We start from the raw sequence: 20363 nt of genomic DNA on the forward strand, positions 1-20363 counted from the left end.
CAAGCTGAGATGACCTTATGTTCAAGCCTCTTTTCTGGATACCTATCTGTATTTTCATCCCTCAATATTATATATATTATAAAACATGCTATTATGTAGAGTGCAAATTATCGTTTGTACACCGTTCATGTTTAAATCCTTTGTTAACAGCTTAAAATCTGTAAATAGTTGTTTTTAGGTTGAATTTCAGGCTATCCAAAATAATCCTTATTTTAATATGCGACTAGAATTTATTTGGGGCAGGAACAATTTGCATGACCGTAATTTCTAGCATTTACTGCTATCATCTAAATTTGCACCTATTACTCTTTAAACTGCTGTAAGCGCTTAATAAATATGCATGGATTTCTGAAAACATTCCCACCTTTTCCTGTATGTATTGGTTTCCTTCTGTGTGTGGATTTGAGTTTGCCATATCCCATACTGTGTACATCATCCCTGTGGAAATTGTTGGTGCGAAAATGTTTAAATATATATATATATATATATATATATATACCTAAGTCAAGTAAGCAGAAGGTACTATTAAAGGGCCTACTCATTGCCGGCAGATCAACAATCAGTTGCCATTCCAAGGGCCACTGGGGCAAATCTGTAAAGCTTCCAAGTGAGTTTACTGGTTATAAAATTAAAGCGAACACATTTTGACCATACATTTGATATGGCTGACATGATGTGCTCTAGTAACCGTGGTGGCTTGACCTATGTAGGTTGTGAGTTTAGTGGTAACAGGGCTTAACAGTTAAATCAGTGGAGTCCATTTTCCATTCTGTAATGTACTTGGAGTAACTGTCAATTAATGTTGCACTTAACAATTAGACCCTGGAAAGATGAAAGTGAAAACCCCAATTTTCTTCATCTTACCTGAAAATAATTGTATCTCAAGCTCTCTAATGTCTAGCTGGAGTTTAAATGAATAAAGCCCGGATGTCAGTAGACATTAGTGGCACTTCCATATGATTGGCAATATATTGCAGATTCAATAAAAACGATCCTCCTAATCATTTTGTTATATATCTAAATTAGCAATTGTAGTGTCCGGAAGAGAATTATGGCACAAGAATTAAAAGTAAGACAAAGGCATGTTGGTGTAAAGCATTATTGTTGACGAATGTGTTAATATGTTGATTTTCAGTTATTCTCTGTATAAAAGTAAAACTGGAATGTTCTGGTGCAGCTGAACACAGTTTAACATGTCTTTGAACCTGGGGTGTTGGTAGTTTAAGAACCCAGACTAACAGAATAGGAGTACAGCATGAGAATTAACTGCAACATTTCTAAACAATAGTTAATGAGCATGATCAGTTAGAGAGATAATTAGAGAGATAATTATATTGACTTTCATGTATTTCTAAAAGGTATAAAAGTGGGAGCCTTCCAGCAATGACAAGACTTTGCCACCGACTAGTGTATGGTGCCTGGTGTTAGCCCTACAGCCAGTCTTGCACTCTGAAGCTGCGTATAGCTTTGAGGGTCTCCCAGTACAAGAAGGGACCAAAACATAATCTGTTTTTTATTCTTCTTTTAGTTGGTTATTATGCATGTATCTGAATCTGGTTAATATACTATATGCATTATTTCATCCATTGAGTGAAAGTGTCATTTCTGTATCCTCGAACTTTTTAACCCCTGCCTGTCCACGCAGATGTGTGCAGTTGTGGGTTAAAACAGCAATTAATGAAGAAATTCTTTACTAATACAACAATCTGCGGCATGCTTATGAACAATGATATTTAATATTTCCTGTGTTTATCGGCTTGAGTAACAGTAGCACAAGAAAAAAAAATAAGTCAGAGCACCACACATCCCAAACTAGAGATATAATGCCCGTCACTATAAACTCCAGCCTGTTAGACTATCTAGAACAAAGGATTTATCGCAGCCTCATTCAAACAGATGAATTCACTTGTAATATATGTGTTTAAATGCAATAAAAATTGTGTTAAGTGTGTTTAAGCCGCTTGTATTAAGAATAATGAGCACTATATCTGTAAAAATCCAGTTAGGAATAATTTATATGTGAATACTGCAGACTTAAAGAGAAATAAATGTACTGCATGGCCTTTCTATCCACAAAATATAACACATTTTTCTTTTAGAAAGGCTGCATTTAAGAATGTGACTTTAAATGAAACAGCTTTAAATATTCAGGGAACAACAGTATAGAAATGGAAGTCACAAATCACAGGGGAAACAAAGGGAACTGTCTAACTGTAACTCCTGTGGATGTGCAAAAATTATTTCATAAAACACAAGGAAAACTTTCTTGCAAATCACCCAGTACACACACAAATCATCATCAGAACAAAGTCAGTAGCATAACAATAGTGGTTGTGAAAATCACTGCAGAGACCATGCCCATTAAAAAACTCCCCTTTTGCCTAGTGGTCTAGCATGGAAGCACTTACACCCCAACAGTTCTAAAGTCCAAATAGAACTGTCCAAACAAACACATTTGTTGTGGAGGCAATGCCAGGGTTTTTCCCACTGCCCATAAACAGGATGGCTAAAATATATGGTATCAAGTCTGTGCATTGCTACAAGGAATAATTTATATATATCTGTATAGTTAGTACAGCTTTTTGAACAAGTACCCTACCATGGGCCAAGGGACCTGAGGGAGTGTGAAGGCTGTTCATACAGACCTCCGTGTCCTGCTCTCTGGTGCTCAGGAGGAGAGCAAGAGGAGGAAGGAGAAGAGGAAGAGAAGGTGCAGGAAAGGAGACAGCGACTCAGGAAAGGTAGGAAAACATGAGAGTGAGAGAAAGCATGAGCAAGTGTGGGAATGGGAGTGTGATGGGAGTTATGGTGTACCACTATCAGTGACTGGTCTTAGTATAAAGTTAAGATTTAAGATGTACCACACTAATTGCCTGGAGTAGTAAAAAGTAATGTGAGTCATAGTGTGCCACTGTCGCTCAGTATATAGTAATGGGAATAAAGCTGTACCATCATTGTCTGACTTAGTATATAATGATGGGGGTGCTATACCAGTGTCAATGTCTAGCTCAATATATAGTGACAGGAGTTAAAGTGTACCATAATCAGTTCCTGGCTCGGTATAAAGTGATGGAAGTTAAGCTGATGGGTTTTGTTATTTGTTATCTGTTTAATACATGTTATTTATTTAAACATTTTCAATGTGTGTGTGGAGGGTGCCACATATAGGATCTGCCCGGGTCCCAAATACCCCTGCTGTCCACCTCTTGGTCAAAGCTGAGTTTTTTCCTTTAACGTCTTCATGACAAAGCCTGTACATGTACATGGCTCACAATGCATTGTCCTTAAGGGAATACCTTTTCTCTTGGATCCATCCAAATACTATTACAACGCTCCAGCTGTTTACTTTTATTAACCGACCCCTCTGTGGCTGATTAAATGGGCTTCTCTGACTCTCAGGTGCTTAGAGAAGTGAAATGCTTCAATGTGCATGTATGTTCACTTTTATGCAGGATGGGCACTCCTATGCAGCAAGAGCAAGTAGGTAGTTGTTGTAGGCCAAAACATTAGCCAGGCCAATCTACTGTAAGTTTTAGGGCAAAATGTTCATGTTTATACCGTATTTGCTCGATTATAAGACGAGGTTTTTTTCAGAGCAAATGCTCTGAAAAATACCCCTCGTCTTCTAATCGGGGTCGTCTTCTAATCAGACCTCAAATAGAGGTCTGATTAGGAGACTAAGATCCAGATCCCCCGCACCGCTGCAGGGGACCTGGATCCTCCTGTCTCACCCGACCCCCCTCCCCATCATACACACACTTACCGGTGCTTCCTGCTGTGTTGCCGGGGCAGCGGGTTGACGTCTACGCGATCCGCGTAGACAACGTCCGCTGCAGCTTCCCCGACTGTCAGAGATCAGAGTTCCCCGCACCGGTGCGGGGAACTCTGATCTCTGACAGCCGGGGAAAGTATACACGACGGACGCATACAAACCCCCGCTGCTAGCCACACCTCCTTCCGGCTGCAGCAGAAGGTGACGTCAACCCGCTGCCCCGGCTGGAAGCACCGGTAAGAGAGGGGGGAGAGCGGGGGAAGGGGGTGAGAGAGGGGGGGTGAGAGAGGGGGGGGAGAGAGTGTGTGTGTGTGTGTGTGTGTTAGTTAGTTAAATGGGGGTATAGGGTGTGTGTGTGTGTGTGTTAAATGGGGGCATAGGGCATTTCTGGAGTGGCGTTAAGGGGGCATTTAAAAGAGCACTCTGCCTCCTGAAATGCCTTATACCTCCCTATATGCCACTCTGCCCCATAATATGCCTTTTAACCCCCTAAATGGCAGAGTGGCATATAGGGGTATAAGGCATTTCTGGAGGCAGAGTGCTCTATACAATGCCTTTTAACTCCCTTAATGCCACTCTGCCTCCTGAAATGCCTTATACCTCCCTATATGCCACTCTGCCCCATAATATGCATTTTAACCCCCTAAATGCCAGAATGGGATATAGGGGTATAAGGCATTTCTGGAGGCAGAGTGGCACATAGAGGGTTAAAAGGCATATCATGGGCCACAGTGCCATATTGGAGTGGCAAGCCTGGGGGCAGATGTGCGTAACTGGGGGACAGGTTGGAAAATACAAGAAATAAAAACAAAAAAAATCTTTTTCTCAATCATAGCTTTTATTAAAAAAAATAGTTTACATGAATTAACATTTACTGGTAAAACTTTTTTTCCTTTGGGGTCGTCTTATATTCAGGCTTTTTCTTTTTTTCCTAAGATTTTGGGGGGTTGTCTTATAATCAGGGTCGTCTTATAATCGAGCAAATACGGTAATACGGTAATAGTTGGTGAATTCATATCGGATAAATGTTTCTATTTGAGAAGACCTATTTTGTGTCAAAATCTTAATATTCTTTCAGTGAGCCTTTGTACTTTCCAGTTCTAGTTCTTCTTTATAGTGACAATAAAATATTTAGTTTTCTAGTTTTCATAGTTTCATATTGAGTTTCTGTATATATATCTTTATGTATTTATATGTGCAATGTCTATATCTTTATCCATATGAACTGTATTTTTGTGATGTTGTGTGTGAGGATGTAACCAAAGGGGAGGGGTTTAGCTAGGAAGAGGTGTGGTCATAGTGGTGTGGAAGGAGGGCCCAGGACTTTTTGTTGCCCCAGGCCCTAGGTCTCAGTCTGCCCCTGACCACCGCTCCATCTCCAGGATTGGACAAATAACAAATTCCAATAAGCATTGGCTTTTCAACTACTTACATTTATCTCTAATGGGGATTCCATATTCTGACCCCTAAAAAAACTCAGGATTATACTTAAAAATTGTAGAAAAGCTCTGAAATATAGCAAACATTTGTCCAGTTGTATGAAAGAGTTGTGAAAGCGTACAGTAGCCTACTTACCAATGAAATAAGCCAGCAGAATAGCAAGAAGAACTGCAGCAGCAATAGCTGATAAGGCAGCACATTTCCAGCTACAATATTTGGACGGCTTTTTAAGCTTGAAGGCATTTCTGGAGAAGGTGTTTCTGGGTAGGAGTCTGGGAGGAGGAGTGTAAACTGTTCCAGAAGTCAGTGGGTATCCAGGAGAAGAGCTGCTGAACAAGGGAGTCGTTCCAGACGATGTCTTGAACAAGAAGTGTCTGTGAAATAAAGAATAAAACTGTTGATTGGCATCCATGACATTCCAAGATAAGGTGAAACAAAAGGTTACAACTTACATGTCGCAAAGATACCTAGTGAAAGATTGTAAATCCTGGTAACTTACTCATATTCATAAACTTCATGAACACCGAAGATACTGCTCTATATTCCAAAGTAAAAATGTAATGCTGAATATTTAGTATATACATTTAACTGTAATAAATTGAGTTTGTCTGTATCTTGTCTGTATCTTGTGGTATACCTTAATATATTGTTTCTTTAATCGCCGCCATTTAATAAAACAATAATGCAATAGCTACATTAATAGGTTATACATTATTAGTTTAATTTTATATTAAAATGCAGAATGTGCTTAAAGGGAAACTCCAATGATAAAGATGTAGCATGGTAACATGGGATGATACAGTGTTATTTTCCTTGCCATATCTCTCCCTGCTGATTTGTTATATGAAGGAAATTCAAGAGCTCTAATATGTATTCCTCCCAAACTGACCCTACAACTAATTACCATAACCACTGATCTAAAGTAGGAGGACTCCTCTAAAGCACAGAAGGTTTTAAGAGCATACCTCCCACCATCCTGTTTTCTGTGGGACAGTCGGCTTTATGGCCATTGTCCCACTTTAACAGGCAGTGGGATCATGGACCGTTTGGGAAGATCATATGGTCTTCCATGACAAGCCCATGGAGCTGTAAAATCAATGGAGGTCTATGCAGGAAAGATCTCCATAGCAGCCCCCAGTGACCAACCTTACTCATTAGATGTTTCCTTTGGGTCTTAACCCCCAACCATGTTGTCCCAGTTTGGACACCTGAAATAAAACAGTGTCCCGTTAATATTAAACTTAAGTTTATATTTTTAAGTCTAAAAATGTATGCTTTGAAAAGGAGCAAACGTATGATCATTATGCATCTTACAATTACACTATTGAGCCAAAAGCTCTTTCACATCAGGTCTCCTGTATATACATACAAAGTTTAACTCTAACAAAAGGTTGTATTTTCTTTTAAAACCTATAAATGAGTACTGTAGGCATTTCCGTAGGTTTATTAAAAGTAAATATGCACTTCATTTTTCACAGTAGAAATTTGTATTATGCATATTCAGATAAATTCATCAAAATATTCTGAAATTAAAGCAATTGTGATTATCTCCTTGGGGTATTCCTATTCTTAGACAGCATTTGGTTCTGCAAGAATCTGAAATATTTTAGAACTGAAGCTCCAAGAGACAAGGCCTCCATTTTCTGCAGTAAGCGTCTATACGTAATATTTAATTATAAACAACATAACATTGTTTTGCATGTTTCAGGGTATAAGGTTAATGTGAACTTGAGGGGATGTACAAAGGTGACCCGTTTAGTTAAGGGAAAATCTTGCTATAGAGGATTGAGTATAATCACAAAAATATGGATTTTTCTTTGCTTTTCATCCATATCCATCAAAAAACAATGATTAACTTGATTAGAGAAATGGCTGCCTTTTTCAACTTAAGATGTAACAAATAACAGTGGTGAAATACGAATGCTATGTACAACACACGTAGATTAACCAAGACTACATGATCTGCTTTGCACACCCCAATGATTAATATTAGTTATTGTCTTTTATTTATATAGCGCCAACAATTTACACAGCGCCTTTAACAATACATATATTAAAGGGGTATAACAAAACTAGAATTGACAGACTAAGATGAACTGATACATTAGGTAAAGATGGCCCCGCTCCACAACGTCATGCCCAGGAACACGCATGTGCATTGCTTCTGATGCTCCAAAGGAAATCTATGCTTTTCTATTACCAAAAAGATTAATTTTGAATATCTATGTATCCGAGCCTGTCCATGCTTATAGAGTATTACTGTGTTAATCAACCATGCATTCTGTCTGCTCGATATACAGAAATGTATCTCCTCTTAATATTATATGTTATTTACACACTGGTGCTTGAGTTAACATGCTACATATTTTTTGTCCACGAAACTAAATTACTAAGTGCATATTTATGACTAATATATGCAAAAGCACATATGGTTGGTTAGTCACCAAACACGTACAGCAAGCGATTTTGAAAACATTAGTATGTTAGATTTTTCTTCTACATTACTGCATTACATGTAGTAATAAAAAATCACTTTATTTTGAAAACATATATTCAAGAATTCACCAATAAAGGAAAATAAACTTGAAATATAAAACAATATAAAGTGCAAAAAATAGCAACCACATTGTTCATTCAAATTTCCAACATTTGGCCATGGAAAATGTAATCCCCTTCATGTATGAGAGTTAAGGCACAGTTTGATGTAATCGCTAATTACGCTAAGTATTAACCAAATCACCTCTAGATATGTGTTTAAAATAAATTGTGATATTTAAGCACACAAAAATACTAATTAGTATCCAAAAAGGAAGAAAAAAATAAATAAAACATGAGTAGAAAGGGCAATCAGGGCCTGGGCGTGGTACCCATGATCCCTTCTCTCTTAGATTCATTCACAATAGAGGGGCTACAAGGAGCAGCTGGTCCTGGCTCCCCACATAGCCATGGGCCCTTGGATGTTTAATAGCATATTAAACTAAATGCCCCTTTCCATTTGTTATATTCCCTCTCAATTACTCCTTTTTCTCTTTATTTCGAGATACATGTTTACATATTTACAAAACTCAGTGACATTTTACATAGACAAGTGTGTGCACGAGCCATTATTGCATGAATCAAAAACCAAGGCTTGGGGTTGGCTAATGCCACACACCGGCCCTCTTGACCACCTCTGTTTTCTATTAATTTTCTCAAACCATATGTGGATTCTCAAAATAGTAAAATAGCATAATTATTATTACCATTTTCATGGATAAACAAATGACATAGATATAATGAGATGTGACACTTTGAAAATAGCCCTTTATGTGTCACCCCGGATTAACACAGATTTGAAGAAAATAATTTTGGAAAGTGATCAGACATTTGTTTTCATTACCTATGTATGAGATAAAATAAGATTATGGCAAATTATTACGATGAAGAAATAAGGAGAAGAGTATGGGATAATATACTGCATGTATCAAGATGCAATGCAGTCCCATTGATTCCGCTCCTTGGTAACCAATATAGCCATGAAAAATGAGATAGGACTCGCCAAACACGTGGTAGGATAACCAATATATATATATATCTATATATTAGTATTTATTATTCTAGCAGCAACCCAGGAATCTAAATGTGTATGCCTTTGTGTATGCCTTTTGTATGCCCACCGTCGACACTGGTGCTCATTAATAGTGTCCAGAGAAGGCTTTAAATTGCATGAGAGTATCCTTGGGTTAAAAATCCAATGCAGTCCTATTGATTAACCTCCTTGATAGACAATATAGCTATGAAAAACTAGACGCGTGGCAGAATCCTCAATATTTATGCCTTAGATAGGTGTTCCTTACATTCGTGTTTGCTGGCTATGCGCTGACTTCTCTCCTTGTTTTGTGTAAAAAAAAATATATATATCTAAAAGGTAATGAAGTAGGATACTTTAAATAAAAATGTGTCCTTTTAATACTAAACTCTATACAAATGTGCTTTATTTAAATGAAGGAAATAAATCAAATTCACATAAAAATGCCTGTTATTGAAAGAAACTATTATTTTATGATTAATTTAGTTTGTATAATTTAAAGGTAAATTTTTAGGGCTTACGGCTGGGTAAAAAAGATTGCTTTAATTCCAAGTTATAAAAAGCCAGTATTTTCATTTTAGTTAATTATAATCTTGTTAATGTAAGGAAAATTGATTTTCTTACTAATAAAAACCAAAAATGTGTAGCTTTGCTTAGGCTACAGTACAATAATCAAGAATATTTTTGTCCTGTTATTTGCACTCGACAAGTTATTATATGAGTCCTATTACATACCCGATCTGCGCATGCTATATCACAGTTGGACAATATTACTGTTGGCAGGTGACAGTTCCTGTTTTTCAGTGTTCTACTAAAGTCAGCAGTTATATAAAAATCAAATAACAAAAACACCCTTAATTGTGTTAAAAAAATAAAAAGGTAACCTACTTTTCCACCTGGGAATTTAAAGTGGTTAACTTTATATTGTATTTAGAAATAATAACCAACATTGACTTAGATTGACAATAAGAGATGTTACCTTTCACCACATTTTCCACCAGTAATACACCTACTACAATCAAGCCCTAGAGACAACGGTAAGAATTCTTAGGTTAAAGCAGAAGGCCCTAATGAACTGTTTTCTTTATCCCTTAAGGCCAAATCAAAACATATCTAACACACCCTAGAGCGACTGAGATCCAGAAATGTGCAGTTACGTGCAAATAATTGTGCTGTCCACAACAGAATGAAATCATAGTTTTTAATGTAAGTTTTAATAAGTGCCCTACACAACAGAATTTGTGAAAAATAATGCCCAGTAGCCTTCTGAAGAGGTTGAGTTTTTTTCTCCTGTTATGTGTGTGTCTGATTATTGTAGCAAACTCTAGTTGTAGATAACTCTAGTTGTAGGTAGGACAGGCTTAAACCATGGACTTCTTTAACAACCTCCTTTGATTCCTTTCAAAGAGCAAGAAGATATGTAAACTTGAGTACTAGATTGTCTACTTGTAACACTAGGGCTGGGTTCCAGGCTCAGGGGATCCAATGACTTATGTATTATTCCACCAGCTGCATAGCAGTAGCCACACTGGTGGGGATAGTGTAACCATGTAGTACTTGCATGACAGGAGACGCATGGTTCCTTACAGGTAAGGATCTTATCATGCTTGTATGTGTGTTCCTAGGCTCAAAAGATCTTTAGTAGGTACTGGTGGCTTTTCATGATAACTCATGGCCCGCCAGTGACTTGTCACAAACCTTTTCATGCATCTATAGGCATTACATGTTCTATAAACAGTTAACTATTTTTTCTTTTAGATTCAATGCTGTACTACAACTTACATTGTGTTTTCTTCTGTTGTAATAGACAACATCCAGGGAGTCTTACCTGCTCTATCGTACAGGTAAGTTGTATTCCAACAATATGAATATAATATTGAAAATTGTTAATTTTTTCTATCATGGTACATATACATTTACTTGGGTTATTTTTATAGGGGAGTTTTACAAAGCAATAGAAAATGTTGGTGGATTTTATGACTTGAATAAAACTTTTGATGTTTTTTTTTTAGATTCATAACACATTTCTTAATAGACTAAACTGCTTCAGTTTAGTCCGTTAAGAAATTTGTTATGAATCTAAAAAAAAAAACATCAAAAGTTTTATTCAAGTCGTAAAATCCATCAACATTTTTACATCAAGTTTACTTGAATAAACAAAAAGTTAAATAGAATGACAGGGTATTGTAATTCAGTTTATTCAAATGAGCATTACAGTCAATGAGAAATCTGTGATTGGTTTTTCTTGGACAGTTTTTGGATACGCAAAGGGCACAATGCAGATCATTTTAACTTGCGACAGAGTTGAAAAGTATGGCTCACAAAGAAATATTGATCCATTGATAGGTCTTTCTGCCTAGGAATTTTGCACTAAATCTAACTCCTCTGGAAAATACCAGCTGAATTAATTTTCCATTTTTTTGCAAATTCTGGAAGCACTTGGTCAACACAACCACCACCAAGAACTGATGGCAGTTTTTTAAACATTACAATATTTTTTATTTTGATCTTTCTCTAACAATTTTCCAGCTTACTCGTGAAAGCTTTCAAGAAATCAACGAATTTTATGGTGTTTTTATTTCTTCCTTGCATCTAAATATTTCGTTTATGTCAACCAAATAGGCAAGGTGCATGATCCATTCCTCATCATTCAACCAGGCAATCTATTCTTACTCTGAGCTTTAAAAAATACTCAAAGTTACATTCTTTTGAAAGCCATCAAACATTTGTGTGGAAAAGAAGCAAACTATGGCCTGCATTCATGTCAATACACAGCTGCTTGAAAAGTCGACAGCTGAGTGCTCCTCCTTTGACAAAATAATTTGTTTAATCCAAAACTTTCCGTAGTCGAGCTGGAAGTGAATTTGTACAATATGTAGAACTGTAGTTTGAAGAAAGATCATTGTTTCAACAGTTTGAGTCAGTGGTCCCAATCCCCCTCCCAAAACCCTTAAATCCCCCCCCGGGGGAATTCCCCTACAGGTTGAAACCCCCCTATTCTAACAGTTAGTAATATGTAGTTGTCGATTATTCCTGTTTGTGCGACCACATCCAATTGGGGGTGCAGAGCATGTGTAGTGGAAATTCATTTGGCATAATTTGGCTGCAAATTGGTATGATAACTAGAGAAATATCATTTAGATTTATCTTTAGTTTACTTATAGTGGGTGTGCAATTATAAATGCAATTTATATGCTCCACTGTCTAGGGGGCAGTTCTAGGCTTCATTCAAAGGATTTTATTCACTAAACGGAGAGTTAGCAGAAGAGTTTGTGTTTCATCTCTTTCACTTCACTGTATATATAATGAAGGGCCAATTCAAGTGAGCTTCTGCTGCAGAAGAGCTTTTCTCCCCCTGAATAACTTGGTTATACAGAGATTTATATAGAGAGTTCTTCAAAAGAGAGTTTGCGTTGCTAAACAGCTTTTCATAGCGAATTTACATTTTCAGTGAATGCTGTACTGACCGTTCAGACCCTTATGTGCATGTGCGCAATTTAAATGGGAGAACTTTCCTGTTACTGATTGGCTGCTTCAAGCAGCCAATCAATGGCAAGAATAATGGGATCATGGAGGAGGGGAGCAGCTGCTGAAGCAGGGCAGCCTCGTATCATATCCACATCAATGGAGAATATATCTCCCTACTCCTCTGCTAGATCAGTGTAACTGCCTGAAGTGGGAAATACTGTAGCTTGGATTCTCACCAGTTGCTAACTTACATCCCCATTTTTGTTCTTTCCTATTTTCGATTAAGATTGACTATTTGTGCTTCTTTTACCAGTAAGATTTTAGCTAGATGGCAACCCTAACTATGGAAAAAAAAAACCTTTAACAACCATATCTCATTGTTAAAAAGTGTAGGGGAAATGTTTTAATACAAACATGTATAATTCTAATTTTTGACATATTTAATGTAGGTGTGTGCTGTTCACCATGGAAACCAGCAAAGCTGTTAAATGTTAAATATATCTTATGCCAGATTTTCATCAAATGTAAAAAAAATATCACCAATCTAAATTAAAGCATAAAAACATGCCTTTCTTTTTTTTGTTGAGTTTTTGGATTTAGACTTTATGAGTAAAACCCTTATACCTCCCCGGCTGTTCTCTGGGTTGGGTTCATTTTCCCGCTTTAAATGAAATTTTTAAGAATTGCAGCTATTATAAAGTTAACCCATGTTTAAGTAGGCCTTTTTTGTAAAGGGAAAAGGTTTTAGTCAAGTGACATCAAATTGGTTTCATTTCAGGTTCTGTTTAAAACCAGTTTGAGAATGTTAAGTTACCATGTAGGACTGTCCTACGTTTTTCCCTCACTCTATCTCATGTGTTTAAGTCTTCATGTGCCAGTCAATGAGGTATAGCTGGTATTTTTTGGTCAATCTGGGCACTAGAGCCCTAAGAATCTTATAAAATGAAAACGTGTTTGAAATGCATTGGTGTTCTGGGTGGAAATTCCTCTTCTTCTAATAAGTGGGCTTCAAGAGCTTTGAATCTTTCTTTCCACTATTTCTTCAATATTGCATACATCGTTGGGCAGCTCTTACCTTTTATTGCTGCCACTGCGTCCGCTTCTATTTCAGATTTAGAATACACGGAAATAGTAATGGTAAATTGTGTAATGGAGTAATTCTAGAAGCCAATGAAATGTGTTTGTGCTAACTTTCTCTTTTAAATGGAATACTTAGTTTTACTCAGCACTACGAGGCCTATAGATGTGTGTTTTCAGAATTGTGTGGCATAGATTTTGATTGAAACCATTGGGAAAAGATATATATTTTTAAAATGTGTTTAGGCTTCTTTAGCGTTCCGCTCAGCTTTGCTAGCTCACTTACACTACTGAAAGCCCTAGAATGGGATTACACACATTTTGCCATATAATGGTCTAAAGGAACTTGGAGGAACACCAATGCTGTCGATACATTAAGCTTTCACTGTAATTGGGTATAGAGCATCTTGTATACTTCAAATTATTAGCTGTAGACTCTTTCCAAAATACTTATTTCGGTCCATCTCAATAGTGGAGTATAGATCACAGTTTGAATCATCTGTTTTTCCCCATGTTTGAAATGTTATCAGAACATATATTCTTTTGTTTGTCAAAGTTCTGTTGCTTCGTATGATACCCATAAGTCAATACATTCTTATTTATCCCATCTGTGCGAGAATGTCAGATGTCGAGACAGACAGGAGTTGAGTCATTTAATGAAATGTCACATACACAAGACAGTTTGGATGCTGTCTACCATTTGATCTGATATACCACTAACACAAATAATTAAGTATAAATCTGACATGTCTCATTGCAAAAAAGAATCTGCCTGCAATGCTTACAAGGTTAAGTAAACAGTATATGATCTATCTACCTGTCATCTATCACCTTGTTAATTAAATATATATTTAGACTACTTGATGATGATCGTTCCCTGTTTTTTTTAAATAATTTACTACATTTAAAATATCCCCTTTCTCAGTCTTTCAAGAGCAGGGCCATCTTCTCTTCTTGTACCAGTCTGTAATTTAAATTATTTTATGTTATGACATCTCTACCGAATCCTTTGGCACTATATAAGTTAATGTAATGTCTGTCATCATCTAATTGACTACAATAGATTTTATATTTTCTTTCATTAACGGTACTATCCAGTCCCAAATTATGTATTTGTGTTATTAACGGACATCGGTGCTAGCGTTTTCCTCTATATAAATTAGACATCCATTGGTTTTAATGGAAGTTGTACTCTTCTAGGAGTGGAGGAGGAAAATCAGACAGAAGTTCCAATTTCTAACCATATAAAACATAAACTCATGCTTGTGTTGTATGAAGCAAAATTCACTGGACATGTAAAATGGACTCCAATGTATATAATGGATTGTAGGATGTATAATATTTAAGCTACTTTTCTCAGTCCTCAGCAAAGGGTGATTTGTGTCCTTACAAGGTTGCGCATGCAATTGTTTTCCCAATCATGACCCTTAAAAATAAGTAATATAGTTGTGCCTAAAGTCCATTTGGCTAATAATCAATTAGGACAATCTGGTCCTTTATTTGGCCCGCTAACAGAATTAATATTCATCTGATAGAGCGCCATTCTAGTCAGCTATTTGGCCATTCTATGTCCTATAAACGCATTTAGCTTAATAAAAAGAGATGATATTTATGCTGTAAAATTGAAAATGTAAAAAGTTGGAAAAATAATGCTCATAGCAATTAAGAGGTTTTATAGGGTTCTGTATGGGGTTCTGAAAAAAAAAACTCCGAAACTTAAGTGCACCTAAGCTACAAATATATTTCCCCATTTTCTACCTGAACAGCTCTAAAAGATGTAAAATAGTGAAGTCAGGTTTCACTGAACACAGTAAATAAAGGGATTCAGAGATATCACGGCAATATTACTGTCAATGTGTCCCTTTAGTACTATATGCATTTAGTGTTTGAGATATTTCCCTACTGTTACAATGTATTTTGGCATAAAGGTAGGAGAACTTCTCTAAGTACTTATGTCTGTTAATAACAACCTCCTCATAGCAGCCCATAAGTTTGCCAAAATCTGTTTTCTATTTACAATTCAGAGAAGTCAGGGGAGTAAAGAGATAGTTTGAAGACTCGGCTGTAAAATCAAAGACGTCCAACAAATCACTATCCTCTCTGTGGTAGATTTTTGCGCAGCGATCTTTGAAAAGAAGAAACTCAATGTAACCTCCAAAGTGCTGACAAGAATCTTCCACCTGACAATATATAATACATACATAACATGAACCACGGAGTTCCTCCTGTTGGTCATTACCAACTCGAAATGAATATCTTTTATGCAACCTTGATCTCCAGGCCCAACGATGAGTCTAGTGGGAACAATACATTGGCATCGATAACAATTCAGTACAAGCGACAACAGAAATGCACTATGAGCCATACATCAGAAATATTATATATAAAAAGACTAAATCTTCAGTACGCACAGCTGGTTGGGGTAGATTGTGTTATTAATGGTATTACACAAAGTATAAGTTCAAGAGAAAGTAAATAATAGGGAAAAATGTATTGATTAAAAAATATATATTTTATAGTTTCCCTTTAACAGTAAGGTGCAGGTGACCTAGTAGATGTATAACTGAAATATCATATGATTCGGTTAATGTCCTTCTTAGCTCAGTCTTATTTCTGCTCTCTTTGGGTGATATTGTGCACAACTAGATCTCGTATTGTTGATGGTCTCTCCATTCAAACGTCAACCTATTTTAAATGTAATAAGGCTGGTTTCAGATAGGCCAATACATTTTTTCAGTGTAAAGAACCTTGAATGTATGATAAAGCAATCAGTTCAAAAGGGTGGCATGTGAGCTACAAATTACTCATGGTGTATGGAGAGGTTGCATTGCAAGATCATTAACGTAGTCTTATCATTTGTTGTTCACTGTACATGACTAATGTATCGCTACATGTGTATGTTTGACAACCTGTTCAAGTATTCGTTCTTCAGCATCATTAAAACGATATGGGTTGCATGTATTTCACTACAGAAACATTAGTTTGTGTTTAGACTTGAACAAATACATCGGAGCTGTAAAAATAATCTTATGTGTGTCAGAAGCCATCTCAGTGATGCAATAAAGGCCAGTTATAAAATCGGGCAATTAGTGAAACACATTTCATGGATGACTGTACACATTTGGCTGTAAAATGCATTTAACATTGACCCAAATGCTTTTTTTTGTCCATCTGGGTTCATCACCTATAAAAGTTCCACCTGCTAATCAACCGGAAGAAGAAGGGTTATTAAATTATATCCTTTTTTTTCTTGATTCTGCAAAATGATAAAAAGAGTGGCATGGTATAGTACAAAAAGGCTATATTTTATAAAAATCTCCTATACCCTGGAAAGGTTTTTCTATCAGCTTTCCAAAGTTACCTTACTGAATTCAGTTGGCTTTTTCAAAAGGAAAATAAGTCCAAAATAAATTATCAGAAAACAACAATAACAAAAATGTATGGAACTCTTTTGTAATCTACAATTAATCTGTTCAAAGACCTAAAGGTTTTTTATAATAGCATTATTTAATTCTTCATTTCGCCTACACTGTCCTACAAAGTATGATCTGTGATGCCAACTAATGTGAAGGTCTTCATACCAGTCCATACCATTTTAGATATAGTGGCTAAGGCTATCAGCCGCACAACAATATTGTTGTTAATGGAGTAAGAATTCACTGCATGTTTGTTTCCTTGCTACTTGTGGAAAAGCCCTCCTTTTTAATGAATTTTACTTTGCTTATACCAGAATACAAACAAGAAAAACCAAGTAAGAAAACCACAAATGAATGGATAAGAAGACCCCCTGCATATGCTTCATCTTTGGTTGCATATGGTATTAGTTGGTGCAGCACCTCTAGTGTATGTATATGAACACAAAAGAGAAAGACATAGGCACTCGTATTGGAAAGCATTACATATCCCATTGTATCCTGGTTATGGATTGGGAGTGTGTACACAACAGATAACCTTGTATGATACCAAGGCACATAACAGTACAGTTTGGCTGAGAACTCTGTAATCCCATCAAAGAAGAATGCATGTGAAAGTGTTGGCATGAGTGTGTATATATAAGTGTGTGTTAGGATGAGTATGCATTAGTGTGAGAGCGAGTATGTGCAAGTATGTGTGTGTTAACATGTGTATGTGTGCAGGTTGGCATCAGTGTTTGATATTCTAAGTGTGTGTGTTAGGGTGAGTGTGTACGTTTGTGTAAATGTGAATGTGTGCCAGTGCATATGTTAGTTACCACGGGGGTTGCAAGGAGCCAATGAGGGAACATGGGCCAGAAGGTCCCATTTTTTTTAAATAAAGTATATTACAAAGTTCAGCAGCCAATATTACGACACATACCATATTTCCTTTAACACATTCCGCTGCCAGTGCTATAATCACAATCTGGAGCAGAAGGGAAAACTAGAGGATTTTATACCTTTACACTGATAGATGGTTAAATGTATGCACATTTCTTTGCATGTTACAATAATGTGTGTATTTCCTTATACCTCTACGTTTATCTGAATCATGGCTGACAAATACTAGTACTAGTATGTGCTGGCTTTTATGCTTTTTAGACATTGTTACATTTAAGGCAATGCATCATGATATGTTAACAATTCTGCTGTTTATACTTTAAAGTCAATGGTTGTTTACAGAAGATGCTTTTGGACCCCCCCCCCCAGAGATTCCAAACACAATATGAGGAATTAGGAAGCATATGGTTTAAACTAACAATATATTGATCTACTATAGAGGATGAATTGAAGGTTAATCCTACCTTTTAATAAATGTATGATATATAACCGGTTCAAATCATAGATAAACAACAGAGTAGCGATTTATTTTTTACTTTAGATCTTAAATGGATTTAGAGTGATGCCGTCCCTACTCTGGTACTCAAACAGTTAAGTTCTTTACTGCTCAGATATGTTATTTAGTTTTGAAACAGAAACACTAGATACATAATAATGCCATAAAATATCAATAAAGCAGTGTTTTTCACTGTTGCTTGTGTTTTATTTTTTTTTTTACAAAAATCAAAGTATTTGTAACATTTTTGACTATTGTAAATAATTATATTACAATTACAATTTATATTTTGAAATTAAGGTCATTTTCACTCATTAATTAGGCATACTCCTATATCATTCATTTACATTAATGTTTATTTGATTAGAAATTATCGGGGGTATAGCAAAACCAAGCGACGTGTATGTTTTCCACCAATGCGGAATCTTTCTGTAAAGAACACAACGTCTACTGGAAAGTAAAGATTTTCTGCAATATAGGTTGCCACGTGTCCTTGAGGGAAAGTGTTTTACGCAAGTGTTAAAGGTAGACTGACATGCACATAGCCTTAAGTACCAGAAAGACTTGTCACTGCCATCTTGCATCTCTTGACAAAGATGCACTTGGATGCACAGGAGCAAAGTAATTGAAAGCTGCCTGACAGAAAGGTAGCATGTTAGACTAAAAGGCAGGTGCCAGCCTTTAGGCACTGTGTTCTGTCACAGCTTTAAATAGAATTGAAAGGAGATATGTGCAGGCTGAAGCTAAATAAATAAAAATATATCACATGCCTGCTATAAAGGATAAAGAAATAAAAGAAAAATAACCAGCAACCGCTACAGATCATCTGGACCCTATCAACTCATCCACATCCAAGTAGTCCTCTCCTACCTCTCATTTCCCCCTCAACCACCGACTAGATTGTAAATTGGCAAGAGTAGGGCCCTCGTCTCCTTTTATACCAATTTTTTATTTATCTTATTTAATTTCCTCTGATTGTGACAGCGCTACGGAATCTCCTGGAACTATATAAATACATGCAATGTAAATCTCCATCTATTTGTGTTCATTGTTGCACATGGCTAACAAATCATTTTATTGTGATTGACATTATTAAAGGATATTTTCAATGATTTTTCTATTATACAAGATCAGTACATTGATCGTCTAATTTCAAAAGAATGTATTACTTAAATGCATAAATAAAAGATATGGACTTATCTATATTTATTTATGTAAGCATGACCCGAATAGTTATCCCCCCCCCCTCCCATGGATAACTCCCTGAGGCCTACAATGATACAGGGTGCTGAGGTTGACCTGGTATTTATTGTATGGATATTTTGTAAAAATCTGGCTTGGAAGTCACATCTTTCTGGGATCTCCTTATATTTCTGGCCCATAATGAATTCCAGGATTAGAAACAAGGAGATGAAAAAGGTAGTAAGGTTGCATTAGTCCCATCCTTTAATATGCTTGCTAAAAAACCTATTTATGTTGGTGTTAAAATATGCGTGCTTCATAAGTATTAATTTTGGTGACTTTTGTGTATGTAACATGCTCATGGAACAGGTTAGCAATAAACTAGGCTCATCATTTGATGACTACATCCTAAATCTATTGACTTGAACGTTTCAAAACTATTCATAATCCATATTAGAGCAAAAAACTAAACTTCTTAAACACATGCCCCTTAGCCCAGAAAGGGGGGGGGGTTCTTTTCTATAGGCAATATGGTAAATACCTAGACTGCCCTTGATTTAACTTACGGTTTACTTCCCAAAAATGAATCCTGTCCTCACTACCTTCGATGACCACCACCATAGGCAGTACACTCACTGGTTTTACTGCCCTCACTGTAAAGTCTGCCCTTCTCTAGGATGTCTATGTATATACCTACATATACTGTATATAATGTGTATATGTGTACTTTAAATCCAACAGCCATTGAAAAGCAACATTTCAAAATGTTATTAATGTTATCATTTTCTCTGAGAATATCTTTTCTATTGTAGCGATATTGTATAAGCATGACTTTTATACCGCTGCAATCTGACAGATAATAATGTTTGAAATTAGTTACAGGAGGTAAGGGGTTATGAAGATAAGATTGTTCATTCCAGTGTACTTCTTACTGAACAAAAAAAAGCTTTAAAAAGCATAGATTTGTTATCAAAAGATCAAGACCCTCAACTTTAATAATCTCAAACTATTCAAATCTACAAGTAGACAAATGTTCCTGTCAGCACAAGGAACAATTGAATAAAT

The 20363-nt window shown here is 36.3% G+C and overlaps 1 protein-coding gene across 1 annotated transcript in view; it reads right to left on the reverse strand.

The window, feature by feature from the left end:
- TENM2 (teneurin transmembrane protein 2) overlaps positions 1 to 20363 on the reverse strand; it is a 418814-nt gene that overhangs the window by 211648 nt on the left and 186803 nt on the right. Inside the window, exon 5 of the mRNA XM_053463637.1 lies at positions 5348 to 5586. Within this exon, the coding sequence (XP_053319612.1) occupies positions 5348 to 5586 (239 nt within the window). The remainder of the gene's footprint in view (positions 1 to 5347; positions 5587 to 20363) is intronic.

The sequence above is a fragment of the Spea bombifrons genome, chromosome 4, assembly GCF_027358695.1.
Source record: "Spea bombifrons isolate aSpeBom1 chromosome 4, aSpeBom1.2.pri, whole genome shotgun sequence".
NCBI classification, from domain to species: Eukaryota; Metazoa; Chordata; class Amphibia; order Anura; family Pelobatidae; genus Spea; species Spea bombifrons.